General features: G+C 55.2%; 4 protein-coding genes across 4 annotated transcripts; 1 reads left to right on the top strand and 3 right to left on the bottom strand.

Annotated features, from left to right (window-relative positions):
• Positions 1–146: 146 nt before the first annotated feature.
• Positions 147–4,907, top strand: G647_01623 (uncharacterized protein; the record flags this gene model as incomplete). The annotated part of the gene is made up of 1 exon (XM_008725022.1): positions 147–4,907. One exon carries the CDS (start codon positions 147–149, stop codon positions 4,905–4,907), a length of 4,761 nt encoding a protein of 1,586 aa, XP_008723244.1.
• A 976-nt stretch (positions 4,908–5,883) lies between these two features.
• On the bottom strand, positions 5,884–6,921 carry G647_01622 (uncharacterized protein; the record flags this gene model as incomplete). Its single annotated transcript, XM_008725021.1, has 2 exons — positions 5,884–6,726; positions 6,784–6,921. 2 exons carry the CDS (start codon positions 6,919–6,921, stop codon positions 5,884–5,886), a joined length of 981 nt encoding a protein of 326 aa, XP_008723243.1.
• Positions 6,922–8,866: 1,945 nt separating this feature from the next.
• G647_01621 (uncharacterized protein) lies at positions 8,867–9,997 on the bottom strand (the record flags this gene model as incomplete). Its single annotated transcript, XM_008725020.1, has 3 exons — positions 8,867–9,640; positions 9,690–9,823; positions 9,880–9,997. The coding sequence occupies 3 exons, from the start codon at positions 9,995–9,997 to the stop codon at positions 8,867–8,869; spliced, it is 1,026 nt and encodes a 341-aa protein (XP_008723242.1).
• Positions 9,998–11,506: 1,509 nt separating this feature from the next.
• On the bottom strand, positions 11,507–16,484 carry G647_01620 (uncharacterized protein; the record flags this gene model as incomplete). The annotated part of the gene is made up of 2 exons (XM_008725019.1): positions 11,507–16,093; positions 16,155–16,484. 2 exons carry the CDS (start codon positions 16,482–16,484, stop codon positions 11,507–11,509), a joined length of 4,917 nt encoding a protein of 1,638 aa, XP_008723241.1.
• Between the last annotated feature and the right edge of the window lie 872 nt (positions 16,485–17,356).

Genomic DNA, 17,356 nt, shown 5'->3' with positions numbered 1-17,356 from the left:
GTCGCGGACTATCTTGGCAGCTCACGCAACCGGCACATGGTGAGCCTCGGGCGAAGCAAGATTGGCCGTCTGGCCTTCACCTCACCGTCACTTTCATTGCGTCTCAAATTGCGCGTCACGAGAAGAAGCACAAACCATGGTTCAGGATGGGTCCTGGCAATCAGCTCCCAACCTCGTCACAATTCAAGACCTCGAGCCGAACGAGTCAACAGCGCCATGGGCAGTCTACTCCCCACGACAACCAGGGAACGCAATCCGCACCCATCACCATCACCATCTCTGATGAGGATGAGGATGAGGCCCTCAAAGGGAGCCAACTGTCAGCCAATACAGATCAACTCAACAGCAGCCGGCCGTCAGCCGACAGAGATCACCTCAACAGCAGCCGACCGTCTGCGGCTAGGGATCAACTGCCAGCAGGACCGAGACAGGCTGAAAGAGAACCAACCGTGGTCATAGAGCTTGATAGCGACAGCGACGAAGAAATCCCACATCCTCGAATCCAGCAGACTCCGCCGACTGCACCGGTAAGTCTTTCGCCCAGACATCCATATACTTCTACGCCAACAACTGCACCCTCCCCAACTCTGAATCGAGAAGAGGCGACAACGTCGGCCATCCCTGCTTATCGTTTCCTATGGGACCGTAACGCCGCACCTCGAGGTTCAGATCGACCCTTTCCGGATAGAAGCATAGCACAACCCGAAAGGTCCGTTGCGCCTCCAACAAGACCTCCGGGATTCTGGAGTACGTTTATGTCAACGACGCGTGGGACGCAACAACCCGTTGCTTCCCGCACGCCTCAGCCTCGCGCGCAATCCCAGGCTCAATCTCCGGCTCAACCTCCAGCTCAGCTTCTGGCTCAACCTCCCACGCAACCTCAGATGCGACCACCAGCGCAATCCCAAACCCAGCCCCAGGCACCACAGCCAGCGCGACCCTTTGCGCAGACCCACCCGACGTTGCCCCAGATGCCGCATTCAGAGCCATCCCGAGCTCAAATCCAGCCGGAAAAGCCACCACAATCCCTACCCCAATATCACGCGCAGAGACTCCAACCAAGGGATTCCCTTCCATCGCAAAGTCCAGGTACCAAGTCGTATGTGCCTCAGGGCTCGCACACCCACGGTACGCCATCTGAATGCCCACAGCCTCAAGGAGCGCAACCAACGTCAATGAATGGACCGTTCGCCACGAATGCACCAACGGAGTCTACGACAAGGCCTTCGAGCGCTACAGGCACCACATCCTTTTGGGCGGCATTCAAGCAATACTCACCTCCACATGTAAAATCCAGCCCAAAACAGGGACCCAGCGGCGCAAAGGCATCAAGCTTTCCGGCGACTCCAAGGCCGGCGACCCCTGCTATCGAGACGTCCATTTGCGACAATTGCGCTCGCGGCGATCTCCCGTGTGACGGCGTTGTCCCGGTTTGCACGCTGTGCGCACAACATGGAATTGCATGCTCTTACAAAAACGAGACGACGCCAACGCGGCCATCCAAGTTGGTTGTATCGAAGGTCCCTGGTCTTTCTGAATCTCACCGGGTCGAAGCAGCAGAGGAGGCGGTCCCCAGGCACGTGCCTGCCTCCAATCATAGCACAGAAACTCACCTAGATGGAATTGGGCGTTCAGCTACAGGCGGGTCCACCAATGCGATTCCAGCCGCGGATGACAACATTGTCCTGCGCGCACCGCATCCGCCACTCACGCGTCCAGAGAACCGAGTGGGCAATACTGTCGCAGGACAGGCGCCCGAGTGTCTCGACTCAGAGTCTGACGCCAGTGGAGATTACCAATATACCGACCGGAGAAGCGTGTCGTCTGTTGACACCTCCGGGCTTGGAGAACCAATTGAGATAGATCTCACGCTGGAAGCCGTCACAAGTTTCATGCAAGACCTTGACAAGGAAATCCGCGCCTGGCACGAAACGAGCACCCAAGCCGATTTGCGGCAGGCTACAATTGATGCGAGAAACAGCCCTGGGCCTAGACTCGACCGAACGTTACAGGACCCTTTCAAGGCGATCACCGAGCAGCGCCGCTCGGCAGCGGGAGGCAAGATTTCACAACAACCGTCACAGGGGAAGAAAACGTCCGTCATTCGAGCGCCTGTAGGCTCCTTCCCGACGGGGGCAGTTCTGCTGCCAAAGTATCAGGCCATCGGCCGGGTTGGATCAAGCATCCTCGCGCCAAATCGCAAGACCGCCAAGCATTGGGCTTATTCCGCCGAGGACGAGAACGACCCGGACTCGGACAAGAAGTACGACGACTTCGAAAAGCATTACATCATCGACTTTGAAAGCCTCAAGGCTCAACAAAAGTGCCAGGAGCTGGTGTGGCGGTGGAAACCTTGGATGGAAGAGACACTGGCCCGGATCGGGCTGCGGAATACCGACGTTCTCTACTTCTTCACCTACTTTGCTTTCGAGACTCGGCCGCAGGATAGATGGCAGCAATGGGAAAGCTGCAGCACGTGTGACCTGGCGGACGTGGAGACTCGACGCAATCATTTTCGGAAAGAAACCTTCGACGCATTGCCTCGTCCCGACGACCAGACTCTCCAACTGGCGGCGTTGGTGGCACGAGCCTTTCATAACGTGGCCAACATCAGCCTCTGGCACATTGCCGTTGGTGGTCTTCTCCGGCCACAATACCCAGACGACCAAGACGCGACGGCTCAACAATCAAACCTCTGTCTGATCTGCTTTCGCCATCACTGTCCCGATCATGGCTCGTACGAGGATCCCAAGGGGTATATCGCTGCCCATGAAGGACAATCTTTCATCAACGACAGTGAGCAGGACTCCAATATTCGCAGATATGTGACCCTACCTGATCGGGGCCGTCGAGACGAGGACAAAAGGCATGTGTGTGGGGTGTTCTGTGTGGAGCCGTCGTTGAATGTACGCGGAATCCTAGGACGCCAAAGTGATGGGACGGTCAATGGGGATTGTCGACCGCCGAAGGAACAAGTCAGGCACATCCTAGCGGACGATTACTTGTGCTGCCCTTCCTGTTTTTGGGATGTAAACAACCGACGCGACATCAAGGCGTCAGATGTGAAATTCCAGCCCTTCCTATCGGCATCGCAGAAGCTCTTGGTAGACAAGCTTATGCCCTTCTACCTCAACAACCCGCGCGGCCCATGCCTCATCTCACGCGTCATCAAGGATGTGGACTGCCTGATGGTTTTCCACCACATGATCTTTGCCATATTCGACACGCCTCATCCCGAGGAGCTCTCGAGCAATACATTTGACGGTGGTGGGACCAATCCACGTGACTCCGGTGCGGTGGGAAAGAAGGGAAAGCCACTGACGGTGAGCGAAACTGCAAAAAGCGCAGACCTGGTCAACCGGCCGCCCTTCCGACCGTGTTTTCATGCAGGGCCTTGTCTCAACAACCCTGCGTGTACCTGTGCCGAGAGCAAGGTCCATTGTGAACGGTTTTGTGGGTGCGACCAATCCTGCAAACGACGTTTCCGCGGTTGCATTTGCAAGGCCGGCGGCGCCAAGGTGTGCTTTGAAGATAGCCGATGTGAGTGCTGGATCCACAACCGTGAATGTGATCCTCATCTTTGTGGCAAATGCGGCGTCGTCGACGTCCTCGACTCCTCAAACAAATACCGGGACGAGATTCGGACGGGCCGCTGCAGGAACAACCGCATCCAATTGGGCTTGCCGGCTCCCACGACCAGAGCACCGAGCCAGGTCCAAGGCTACGGACTGTACAGTCGAGCGGAGATTTCCATGGGCGATTTCATCGGCGAGTACACCGGTGAGATCATCAGCAGATCCGAGGCAGACCGGAGAGGGACGATCTACCAGTTGATCAACCAAGAGTACCTGTTCAACCTCAACCGGGAGCAGGAAATCGATGCCTCCAAACACGGCAACAAGATGCGGTTCATGAACAATTCTCAAAAGGAAGAGAATATCAACGTGGTGGCGAAGAGCTTCTTTTGCAGCGGCCTGATCCGCATCGGGCTCTTTGCAAAACGCGACATCCGAGCCGGTGCAGAATTGCTGTGGCAGTATGGCTATTCGGCCGAGCGGGTCAAGTTCTTCTGGGAGCCCGGAGAAAAGCCCGTCACTGCCAGAGCGTTGATCCCCTTCTCCAACGAACGCGTGGCCAGAACCGCCGGCAAGAACAAGCCGGCCGGTGGGGAGACCCTACGAAGGGCCCAGGACAAGAGCACCCCGTCTCCCACGGTGCATCGGGGCCAAAAGCGCAAAAGACAAATAAGCGAAAGCCCCGAGCAAGACCTCGGCGAGACCGTCGCAGACAGTTCCGAAGAACTGGATGCGGATGTGGATGTGGATGTAGATGTGGATGTAGACAAGGAATCCTCGGCCGACTCACCGCTCCAAGTGCCAGAGACAGACGACTCGGCCGACTCGGATTACGTCGAACCCAACGGTCGCGTCTTTGAGGAGGGTGATACTGACGACGACGACGGCGGCGGCGGCGGCGTGAAATCAGACGAAGAGGAGGCCGAGGCCGACACCGACGCCGTACCGCCCACGACCGGTTTGAAGCGCGGTATTCCACGGACCCGTACTGATGCTGCTGCTGCCAACGGCGCCGAATCTCCTCGATCACAGGGCAGGGCCAAGGGCAGGAGCAAGGCCAAGGCCAAGGGCAAGGGCAACCCTGAGCAGCGCCAGCGTCCAGCAGCATCCGCGGATACAGCAACGTCGACCCATGACGACGACGCTCAGAGCGGTACCCGTAGTCGTGGTCGAAGCGATGCAAACTCAACAACGACGGGTCCGTCCCACTATGAGACCGACCATCGCCGCAGGCCACTCCGACCCAATGACAAGAGACTGGGAGGCAGATCGCAACAACGGGCGTGGGAGACGAGGAAGCGGAACAATGCCATGGCGCACGGTGCGAGGTAGGGCCGAGGGAATAGCTAGCCTCCAGATACCAAGATCCAAATTCAATGCTAGGATTCAGGTTTCATGTTCATGTTCACGGGTTGAAACGCAAATTGACTGTGAGTTGCTCGCGGCGCTCGAGTCACTGTCCAGCCTCGCCCAGCGCTGCCCAGCGCAGCGCAACGGCGTCTTGGCGATCGGGGCTGATGCGTTTACTTACCTGTACTCGTACTCCGTCCGTGAGAGGTAGACGCACGGAATCTGTACTCCGTAGGTAGTCTGTCATTTTGCGAGGCATCCAATCAATCGCGTCGCGAAACAACAATGGCAGTCAGACGTCATGTTATCCAGTAGGTAAAGAACCATTCCAAGTATCCCATCGATCGACCCAGATAAACGCCATGCTATGTGCCCAACCTGATGTACACATACTGTACCAAAGGACCAAAGGACCATCGTACTTCCACGTGTCGTACGCGCCAAGAAATTTTGATTTTAGCCCCTGCAACCGGCCCTGCTTGTGCGAGACGTCGAAACATGCATTGTAGCGCGTAAAGCCCGCTCGAGGGGCTCGCACAAGGCAAGTCGCGCTCGACCACGGCTTGGAGCTTTGGGCTTGGAGCTTCAAGCTGGATCAAAGCCGCTTGGAACAATCCTACTCGCCGTCGGTGAATACATGCGTGAATACCCCGTTAGCGGTCTTCGCATAAGTCTAGTCCCGTCAGGCACTGCTTGGCAGCTGAAATCAAGACTCCGAAGCAAGTCTTCGCCGTGCCGTTTTGGGACACAACTCGCAGTTTGTCTTTGTCCGGAACGAATCTTCGGTGCTCAGCTCCCAATGCTTCGCTCTCTGACGGCCTCGCTTCCGGCTGGATGCTGTGGACGGCGGCGCGGTTCTCACTCCAAGTAATTCGTAACTTCATTCCCCCTTCCCCAGGGTGGCTTCTCAGCTGACACCCTTCCGCCTTCCGGGCCCCCTAAACTTATGCGTGACCGTCTAGACACCTTGCGGTCTGAAAGGCTCATAGGCACTTCCCATGTGCGCGGGTCTTTGCGGCGCATAGCCTTGAGGTGGCAGCGTGTTCAGTGGCATACTCTGGTGGTCACTGGGTCCCATGTATGGACTGCCCACTCTTTCATACGTATACGGGGTCTTTTCCGCCCTTGTTCTCCGTGCCTCCTTGTTGCCAGGGTTGTAAGGACTCCTGCCACTGCAACAGCAGACACTCAGGGTCCAGAAGAAGCCTGCTCCGACGGCGAACGCCGTGCCAATCCAGGTCAGTTCGAGGACACGACTGCCGAGAGTGGAACTAATGCCATAATCGTCCTTGAGGGACTCGTTGAGGGCGGTCTTGAGGACGATGTAGACTGCCGAGGCGGTTGCCGAGGCGGCAATGATGAGAATCGACATTGCCGAGGCGCAGAACGTGGTGAAGAAGGAGCCCCATCGTGAGAATGCGGCCGAGATGCCGACAACGAGCGTAATGGCAGCGGCACTCAACGCGCCCACATAAAGATAGAAAATGGCCTTTGAGGCCGCGTGGTAGGCATCCAATCCATCTGTGAAGGTCTTGGGTAGATACGTGTCCACGGGGACACCAGTGCTGTTCAAACCCCAGATCTTGATCGGGTTGAACCAGAAGTATGCTTTCGGGTCGGTGCAGTTTGCGTAGACGTCGTTGCCGTTCCACGAACAGTAGCTGCGAAGGTAGATTGTGTAGAAGTCTTTCATGCCCAGGGTCTGCTTTGCGGCTTGGAGGGCACCGGCGAGGAGGGTGCTATTGTCGGCATTTCCGGCCACAACAGTCGAGGGACCAAGCGTCAGGTTGGTCAAGTCGATCTAGAGAAGAGACACGGGGTTAGCGATGCACATTGGAGCGGGAACGGGCCGGCTCACCTTCAGGAAGTAGAAATCGTCGACGGTGTGGTTGCGGTCAAAGGTGCCGGCGAGGAAGAGCAGGACCATGCATATCAGCACGGCCAAGGTCAGAAGAAACGGTGCTGCGATGCAGCAGATGCGGCCTGCGTTGACCATGTTGGCGGTCTGCAGAAAGAGTCCTTCGCCGAGAAGTAAGTGAGTCGCAGGTGATTTTAAACTCAGTTCAGCTGAGAATCTCAGGCGTTTGGAGAGAAAGCGTTTCAGGTGCGGGGAAAGAGAATACGAGTGTCCGAGATCTTGCTCGTCGTCGGGGCCTCACTACAAACGAAGGTACTTGGTGACAGAGTTTCGTCGGAGGCAAGAAGAAACAACATAGGAAGGAGAGGGTTTCTTGCGGCAGATCATGGTGAATATGTGAGATGTGTCCAGCGATGCGCCATCCGGGGGCTGTGAGATTATGGGGCCAATTCTTAAATGTCACTTGCAGCCCGGCACTTTTCGAGCTAGCTGTCGCAGGGTCCGTTTAGTATCGATACAGGCGGGTGGAGTCTGTCGCTGGAGTCGAGGAGAGGCGAAGGACGTAGATGGACAATGTAAGAGATCCAATTAGGAATAGGCCCTTTCACAGGACAGCACAGAGGACAGTGCGAGTCGAATCTATGGAGTACACAGGAGGGACATACGCACACACGCACACACGCACACACGCACACACGCACACACGCACACACGCACACAAGCCTCGTGCTGGAGGAGCACGCCAAGCCTTCAGGTGGCACAGCGGTACCACAAGTGCTGCCTTCGCGGCCTTTGGCATCGTTTTGAAGTGGCTCAGCCACTCCTCATTAAGCCCAGGATGCGTACGGAGGACTATCAAACGACTTAGTTGCGCGGCCGCCGCACGCACTCACTGACGATTGTCGACTTGGCCCGGAAGGCAATCGCGGGTCCGAAGGGGTACCTACTGTACGAGTATGCGATATTGTGCAAGCGGATCGGTTGTATGGTATTGTCCTCTGCTAGCTGCGATGGATGCATTATCAAACCGAGGAGACTGGGTTGAAATTTGCCTAGGAGGCTGCAATGCCCTCGCTGCGTGCTGTAGGTGGCATTTTCCTAATCGAGTCGCGCCCCAACGACGGGAGCTTACTAGGTACCTAGAGTGCCCCTGTGGACGGAGGATCGTGGTTCTACTGTCCTCCGTACTCACCGTGAGCAGCAGTTCATGTTTTCCGCATCGGGCCCAATGCTCGGCTAAACAGTTCGGATTCACCGCGAGGGCAGAGATGAGAAGGATTCAACCCGGCGTTGCTCCTAACTAGCGCTCCTAGACTCGAGCCTGGCGGTACGTACCCTCGTACAGTATCTCACCATCTGCCTTCTTGGCCCTCTCCGAGTCTTTCGGTTACGTCGCCCTGGTGGTGGTGCTGTCTGTCTGCCGCACGCTTGGATAAGCAAGTACTCGTGCTGTACCCAGTACTTGCCACGTTTGTGGGGACTATCCTTAGGCAGTGGCGTACTGCACTTGGGCCGGCCAGACTTGGGGTGCGTGGCGCGTTCTCTACTGTGTACGAGGTATAACACTGACCTGCGGCCCTCTTAGACCCCAGCCTCACCTGAGCCGCGTGTGGCTTGCCCACACCCATGCATGATGTTCGTGCAAATCGACCAGAATTTCATTATTATTATGGCTATGAGACAACGTGACACAGACGATCCTTTCTGTTTCTCCGAGCTGCTCGACGCTGCTGGTGTATTGTGGCAATGGAACAGACAAAAGCGCGCAGTGATCGGGTGACATCGATTCTCAGTCGCAGTCGCATACCATGTATTGTGGACTCCGATCTCCCTGCTGCGCCAATCAAGAGGGTATTCAAGGGGTATTTGTCCTTCGTCAGCCCAGTGTCTCGTGCCTACTCAGTCAAGACTCAGCCACATCTCTTCATGATCCATTCTCGGTTCTCGTACTGTGTTCGTATGCTTTCTGCGTAGGCTTGGACTCGATGGCGGGCTTAAGCTGCAACCGCATGTTGGCCTGGAGCATATCATAATCAGTTGAGTCACTTTCCCGACACATCGAGGCGCAAGCCACTTTGGGCAATCACTTACCGTTTGCCTGTTGTGGTCTCTCCTCTTCCTCCTCCTCGTCCTCTTCTTCTTCATCCTGCCCGTATTCGCCGTGTTGGCCTGCAGGAACCCAGCTGTCGCGATCGTTCTTGATTGGCTGATCTTGACCAGAAAGATCGACGCCCTCGTTCTTGATCGAGTTGGCCTTCCGCCTCTGGCTGAGATTGCGTGCGCGGGTGGACAGGTTGGACCTGACCTGGGCCGTAGACGAAACCCAGTTGGTGAGCGCATCTTCGCAGTCTTGGATGATCGCCTTGGAGGCCTCGTAGCCGTCGTACGCATTACGCGTCTCGCCAGGAGTGACAGGGTTGTCATCGATAAGCTCGAGCAGATGCTTTCCATAGCCGGCGATGATGGCGACTTTCTCGCAGTGCTCGCGGATCGCATCGAATTGGTAGTTGAATGCAGCCTTCAGTTTCTCTCGAGTGATGTTCGACAGTTGGGCTTCGGCAACGAGAGATTCGGCTTCGGCACGAACGAGTTCCTGCTCGAGGACCACGATACGCGGGCTATTGGGCTCCTTGTACTTCAGTTGGGCAATCTGATCCGTGATCTTCTGCTTGCGGTCCCTAGATGGTTGCACCGAGGCTTCGATGTTGCGGATCGACTTGATGGTGACGCGGTACTGGTCATAGCGGTCGACGAACTGATCCTCTAGCTCTCCAATCTCGTAGATCAAAACGCCGAGCTTGTCAGTCACATCACTAACATCTTCATCGCAGGCTTCCCCCCAAATCGAGAGTTGTTGCTTTACAAACGTTAGACCCGCACCCCAAGAGGGAACGGCAGGGACTTACCGCGACCTCCATTCGCTCTCGGCCGACCAGCTCCATGCTGCGCATGACGTTCTTCTCCATCTTCACGAGCTGGGAAAGCTTCTTTGCAAGGTCCGGGCCAAAGGCGCCGGCAGTTCCTTTTCGGAACGCATGCCCTGTTTCTCCTGGTCAGCACCATCTGAGCGTGTAGTATGTGCCCAGTATCCCTCACCGAAGTTACCACGGCCGAACAGGCGGCCCGTCTTTGTCGACGATGCTGGCGGGGGTGGGTTTTCAATCTGGGAGGCTGTAGGAGCGCGCGATTGGCGCATAGAGTATGTGCGATGCATCTTGAGACGCGGTCGATGGTACGCTTATTGGGAGAGAGTTATGAGAGGGCGTGCGCTCGTGCTCAGCCGAGACACAGCAGGCAGGCAACAGATGGACAGGTGTAGCTGTGTCCTGCGCGAAATCAGTTAGCAATTAGCACACGAACCTGAACTGCGGCAATACCGAATCAACAGTGGTGGTGAGGAAGAGCAGCAGACGTGAATAGAAAGGGCCAAGGTCAGCGCCGATCGAGAGTGGAGGGTGGTGTGAGAGTTATGAGTGTCTTGCCCTTCAGCCTGGGCGAGAGAATGACGTTCCGGGAAGGTGCGGGAGCTGTGGCTTCAACCCGAGCTCAGAGTTTCCTGACTGAGACACGGCGCACTGGGGACCTTCTGGCCCGTTCAACGATCTCAACTCAGAGGCCGCTGTGTATCAAATACGGGTATGCACTGAGCGATCGCTGGCTGCTGGTCGCTCACGAGATCGGTGGTGCCGTGATGCGCATCGGACCCGCCACAGCGTCACTGTCAGCTCCACTGCTGACTGGGGCTTCAGGCCGCTGTTTCTGATCACTCAACGAAGGCGATATGAAATTGTCGACTCACCACGCGGACAGGTGGATGACTTGACGAAGCCGGGATAAAATGTTCACGCGGCGCAGGTACAGCGACGGGAGACTGGACTTTGGAGATTCAAGCTTGGGGAAGCTGCAACCTTGGGAGCTGGAAGCTGGAGAGCGGGAGAGCTGGAGCTGGCCTTTTAGGGAAACGGCTGTGTGGCTGAATAAGAAGCGGAGTCACGATCTCAGCCGGTTATGAGCAGCTCATGCTGGTCGCGAGAGCAACAAGGCCACATCGCCAGCCGCTCACGTCATCGAATTGCAGCGACTCGGGTGGACACGACCCAGATGAAAGAAGGTGAAGGTGGCACGCAAGGAGACTCCATCGGTTTCGAACTCAAATGTCCCTCACTACATCATCGGTGCACGCTCACTTCAATATCCTTTGTTGCTTGTGTCCAGCCCGCATGGCATTATCTGCGCTTGGGTCTCAAATCGTTCCATGCGCAAGCTAATGAGGCCGGCTACTGCATGCTAGACGATGCAGACTCCAAGATCAGCAGTAACGCCGACGGAAACCTGCAGAACCTGTCGCCTCAGGGTCACTCAGGGTGTCATGCGAAGCTTCGTCGGTCTTCCACTCATGCTTCTCGAGTCGCCATTCGTTTGACTCTTCATGGTTCCTGAACTGAACCATCGAGACATCCGCCGCTAACACAAACGACTCGGGAAAAGCACCAGATCATGCCACTGCCGACTGCCACATGGTCCATCGAGGGACGGCGTTCTCTTGGCTACTTCCTGCCACGAGCGCAGGCCGAACGACATGCGTGATGCGCCTTTAACGCCTTTTGATATCCTGCTCCTCCTCTGTCTACCCAGTATGTACAGCCTTAGCCCTGTCCAGCCACAAGAAAGTTGATTGACTCCTCTCATGGCCCGTAACGCCCTTGATCGCCTAGCATCACTGTTAGATACCCCACCCTCTCTCGTCGGCCTCCTGCCCTCCACCCCCACTGGCGCTCTTACTTCCGTTCGCCTTCCCCTTGTCACTCCCTTCACCCTCTTGCGTCCCGATCCCAATAACCCTCTCTAACTCACCCCTTTCACCGCTCATCTCCACCATCTCCTTGAACGCGCCCGCTTCCCGCCTCATCAACGCCGCCGGGCTATCATATTCAAGTACCTTCCCCTCCCCTAACACCAAGATACGATCGAAATCCGCGATTGTGCTTAAGCGATGCGCGATCACAATGAGCGTACTATCCGTGAATTCTTCTCGGATACTTCTCTGTATGAGGGCGTCGGTTTCCATATCGACCGCCGAGGTTGCTTCATCTAGAACCATGATCTTCGGCCGGGAGACAATGGCACGGGCGAGGCAGAGGAGTTGGCGTTGACCCTGGGACAGGTTCAGCCCGCCTTCCGAGATTTTGGAGGAGAGAGAGCGGAAGATATTTCTATTGGTGTCTCTGGGAGCGTCTTGAGCTGGGGCGGCGCCGCGCAAGCTGGGAGGTAGAGGTGTTGCGCTACCGCTTGCTGCTCCGGATGTCGCCAATGATGCTGAGGAGATGAGGTGGACTCGTGCTAAAGCTTCCCGTAGCTCTTCATCAGTCTGTTGATCAAAGGGATCGAGATTACTCCGCACAGTGCCCGAAAAGAGTACAGGATCCTGGGGGATAATCGCCAGTCTCGAGCGCAGGTCGTACAGTTTGATCTTCGAGATATCCACCCCGTCGATGTGGATACTTCCGCTCCTGGCTTCCAGGAAGCGGAATAACGCAAGCGTCAAGGATGATTTGCCGGCTCCAGTTCGTCCAACGACACCCACGCGTTGATTCCTCGCCACGCTGAAGGTCAAGCCTCTTAACACAGGGGGCAGATCCGGCGCATAGCTAACCACCAGATCATTCACCTCGAGGTTGCCTTCTGTAGGCCACGCCGCGGGCGCGTCCACACCGCCCTGATTCTCGATAGTAATATTGCTGTACTCGACAATTCTCTCCGTGGCATTCATGTCCAGTTCAACGTTGGAGTATTGCCGCAAGAACCAAATAACGCCTTCGCTAAGGCCGAGTGCGAAACTGAGCGCGAATCCTGCCAGGCTCGAGTCGATGGTGGTGATCGAGACAATCAGGGCTGCTGTGATGGCGGCAAAGATGGCACCCACCATGTTCAATCGCCAGCCCATCCAACGATTGAAGAGCCAGAGATGCCAGTACGCACGACAATGCAAGTCAATTCTGGCATACATCTTGTCCAAGTAAGCATCGCACTTGTCGAAAGCACGGATAGTGCCGATTCCCATAAGAACAGAACCGAACTGTTCGAAAACGGGTGATTTGGCGTTGCTTTCCAATCTCTTCACCTCTCTGGCACCAGCGAGATAGCGCAAGGCGTAGTACATCGAGATCGAGAGAAGTGCGGCTGCAAAGACGATCATGAATGGCGATACAAACAGTCCGGCGATGACTACAGAAAGGACGTGCATCATGTTGTGCAGCATGAACGCGAGATCCATGGAGATGCGCGAATCCAGCATGTTGAAATCCGAGGTGAAGCGGTTGAGAATTCGTCCCACGGGCACAGTATCGAGCCAGCGTAGAGGCGCCCGGAGTATCGCGAATGCAAGTCGTTCAAAAAGGATCTTGGATGCACGAATCGAGAGGACGAAGACGCAAAAGTAGCGCACGGTCCCGATCAACCAAGCAACCAGGGAGATACCGAGATAGACGCCCAAATAGTATCGGAGGTTGGGGTCGATAGCGGCAGTGGATAGTCGATAGTGGAGGCGATGGTAGGCGCTCCCAAGTGCCTGCTGGAGAAGACTGTGCTGGAAAGCATGGTCGGACTCTGTGCGATATGATCTCGTCCACACGCTGATCCAATACGACCTCGCCAGATATACAGCGACCCAGACGCCGAAAATTGCCAAAATCCCCAACCAGTAAGTGAACCCGCCACAGGCTCGGATGTACGCTGCATAGATCCGATATTTGATCGCACCTGTCTCACGGCTTTCGTCCTCGGTGAACTTCTTCGGCGGATTGCCGTTGGGTTTTGCTTCGTTCATGCTCGCGTGTGACGGACGGCGCCTGAGGTCGTCGCCAGCATCGCTCAGGGCAGACTTTCTCCTGGAGCGTCGGGACTGGTTGGTTAGCAGTTTCTGGAGGCCGCCCCCGTCATCGACAGCGAGGTTTTGATTCTGCTGATTCGCAATGGCCTCGTCTTCTTCTTTTTGTTGCTCCTCGATATCTTGTGCGAGGATAGACTTGAGTTTCCCGCTCCGACGTAATTCCTCTGTTCTGCCTTCTACCTCAACGGTGCCATTCGAAAGAAGCACGCTGTAGTTTGTTCGAGGTAGGCACAGAGCGACGTGGTGCGTGACCAGGATCCTGGTCCTGCCTTGCCCAAGCTCACCAGTCAGTGCCTGCTCAAACAAGTGTCGTCCAACATGGGCATCTACTGCCGAGAAGATATCGTCGAGAACAAGAATTCCCGCTCTCGAATACAATGCACGCGCAAACGACACTCGCCATTTCTGTCCACCACTGAGATTGATACCGTTCGCGCCGATGTCGGTGAGCTCCCCGTCTTGTAGCATCTCCAGATCTTTTGTCAAAGCGCATGCAGTGAGGACTTTCTGGTAGCGGTCATTGTCCAGTGGGAGGCCGAAGAGGATGTTGTCTCGAATGGTGGCATTCTCGATCCACGGGATCTGAGCCACAAAGGCGATGGAAGAATCAATCGTCCAATTCTTGCGGTTGGCTTGAGCATCATAACGTTGAGCGGAAGATGGCGGCTTGGGCACGACGAGTTCACCGTCGAGAACGTCAGCCTCCCCAATAATTGAGGCCAGCAGCAAGCTCTTCCCAGATCCTGTACGGCCCGAAATCACGCTCAACTCCTTTTGGGGAAACGCAAGATCCAGGCTGCGTAAGGTGAACTGATTGTCTTCGTTCGCCGGGTCGTCTGATGGCCAGGCGATTGTAGTGTTCTTGAATGACACGGCCTCGCCTGGTCTGGTGCTTTCAATCCGCTCAGGCGCGTCAAGGTACTCTTGAACCCTCTTCGCTGAAACAATGGCGTCGAGAAGATCCGTGATCATCTCCGGGATTATAGCCAGTGTCATTTCGATGGCTTCAAAGACAGAAATCGTTGTGAAAGCCACAGATGCCGTTAGTTGCTTGTAGATGAGGACATACGTTGTCAAGGATATAGCTGCGAGCATTACGGGGCCGAAGATCCAAATGCTAATCAGTGTGGTGTCGTATACGAATACCTGCCACTGTGTCTTCAACTCCCTTCTTCGCGTTTCCAAGATCTTGTCATACCAGTTCCTCTCCAAGGCGCTGAACTTGATTTGACGAATCCCTTGCAGAGCTTCAGTGACGACCGCCATCTTCTGATCTCGGTACTTCATCAGGTCGTCTTGAGCCGTTGCGTATCGTTTGGCAGCTAGGATGTTGATCGGCGTGATGAGAACCGGAGCAGCCAGCCCAGCAAGTAAAGGGATTGGCCCTATCAGTTTAGACAGGAAGCTGATGGCGAAAATCAGTTTGATAGCCGACCCGAGGAAGATGTAGTTGAATGTAGCAAAGTCCGCAATGCGCTTAGAGTCCACCCCCACCAGATTGATCGTGCTCTGCTTAGACTTCTGGAAGTCCGCATCTTCATCTTCTTCTGGAACTCGATCTTCGCCCTTTTGGCCAGCAGCTTCATTCACGACTGTCCCGCCGTTCAAGGCGCCATCGCCGGTCTCTGCCTCCGCCTGTTTCTTGCCCGTGCCTTTGACATCTTTCCTTCTGATGGCCTTCCCAAATACCACAGCGGACAATTGCTCGTAGATTGGAACGCCGATTTTCATAAAGGTGATGAAAAACATCCAAGCCTCGATCCAGTTCGAAAAGGTGATGGCCAAGCCGAGACCGATCACCAATAACCATGATGTGAGAGCCACGTCCTTACCCTCATCGCGTTGTTCGAGCGTTTTGAGGACAAAATAGAGAACGATTTGTGGCAGGAAATCCGTGATGGAGCAAGTCGCTTGGAGAATCCACTGTTGAATGAATGTCCATTTGCGCGACCAGAAAATCGTCTTCCATAGCTTGTCTTTTCGACCGACAGCCTCGAACTCTCGCCTCAGTTCTCTGGAACGATTCTCGAAGTCAATCTCGTGTAGGTCGTCATAGTCGAGGCCTTTGTTCTTCGCAGCGAATGAAAGAATCGGAGCGGCCCACGAAAACGTCAGCTTGGACAAGAGAGAGACAGTGTTTTCGCGGTCGACAATCTTATCATTCCAGTACACATCCGGTCGCCGAGGGATACACAAGCTGCTCACGGCAAGGCCAATGCCAGCAGCGAACAGTATGATGGAGAAGGTGAGGTGGATGTTTCGTGGAAGTGGGCTGGATTCGGCTTGCCAGAGGGAGATGTTCTCCACGGCTACAGCAATGGCGATGGACAAGGCTGAAAAGCTCGAGAAAACTCCGAGTCTGTAGCGTTGAGTGGAAGATGGCGTAACGTATATGATGGCCGCTTGGGACAGCACAAGCAACTAGCAGATGTCAGACAAAGGAACCCGACGAGAGGCCGTGTAGCAGCAGAGCAGCCCTTACCCAGGTTGCGAACTGCAGCCATTGCTCAAGACTGAGAGGCAGCTGTGAGCGCGCAGTCGTGAGAATCGCAGTTGCCAATGCAACACCACAGGCGACAAGAGAGATCAATATTAATATTAGTCGAGGAATCTGATCGGAATATGACTGTTCTGACTCCTGCGTAGCAACTCCATCCTTGTCTTCGTAGCGCTCTGAGAGATGTGCATCCTGCTTCTTCCTCGACTGGACCCGAGTGAAGAGTTGGCCAACTGCTGGCGTTGACAAGACCGCAACAACAGCGAGACATGCTATTGAAATTGCGACTGACGTGGACGTGTGATGTGACGCCATGTCGTTGACAGCCGGCTCTTCCCCAGTTAGACCGTATTACAATTACAGGGTTGGGTAGTTAATCGAGAGACATCCTGTCCGTGGAAACAATTCCCAGTTGAGTACCAGGACGCGGGTGTTGAGGCGGTTGTCTAAAGACGTAGTTGCAGATATTTTTGCAATATCAGAAAGGGAAAGAAAAGCGGATATTTATGACGATCACCGGCGCAACTCCCTGCCGGTACGAATAAGAGTACCAGGTACAGATGAAACTGCAACCCGAATACGTTTCTAAAGGTCGGAGACTTGGTGCTGTGTTCGCACAGCTTTGAGCCTGCAACGACTGAGTGTCGTTGGCTCGCGTTGAGAGTTGAGCCTGGCGCCTGCCTTGATCAACTTGGCTTAACTACGCTTGACAGGTTAGGGAATAGTTAGAGGGTAGATGGAGGAGCTTGAGTCACACAGCTGAGCTCACATATTCATGTTGGAGAAGTGACTCGAGTTCGGAAGGTCCATCGTGAGCATGCAGACGGACATTGACGAGAGGGGGCTCCCTCTGTTGGCTTCTCCGCCGTCACTGCTTGGTCCGCTCAATGGCCATTGGTAGGTGGCCAGCATCAAGCCGCCGCCGGTAGCTTCAGTGCTCCACTCCTTCGCATATCTGTTCATCCTGCAGTCCCGATGACTCACTCGGAAATGCAGCTGGGGAAATGGTGGGAAGCTCATCGCACGAAAATAGACGGAAGAATCTCCTCTGGTTGAACATGAAGAAAGTGCGGGCAGAGATGTCGTGCATATGAATCCATTGAACTCCTCGCTCTACATAAAGTGCTCTACATAAAGTGCTCTATCAAAACATGGGCCAAACTTTCCAATTTCCCTCAGGACACAGC

Source organism: Cladophialophora carrionii (genome assembly GCF_000365165.1).
Source record: "Cladophialophora carrionii CBS 160.54 unplaced genomic scaffold supercont1.1, whole genome shotgun sequence".
Classification (NCBI taxonomy): domain Eukaryota; kingdom Fungi; phylum Ascomycota; class Eurotiomycetes; order Chaetothyriales; family Herpotrichiellaceae; genus Cladophialophora; species Cladophialophora carrionii.
This window is presented reverse-complemented; position numbering and strand designations above follow the sequence as displayed.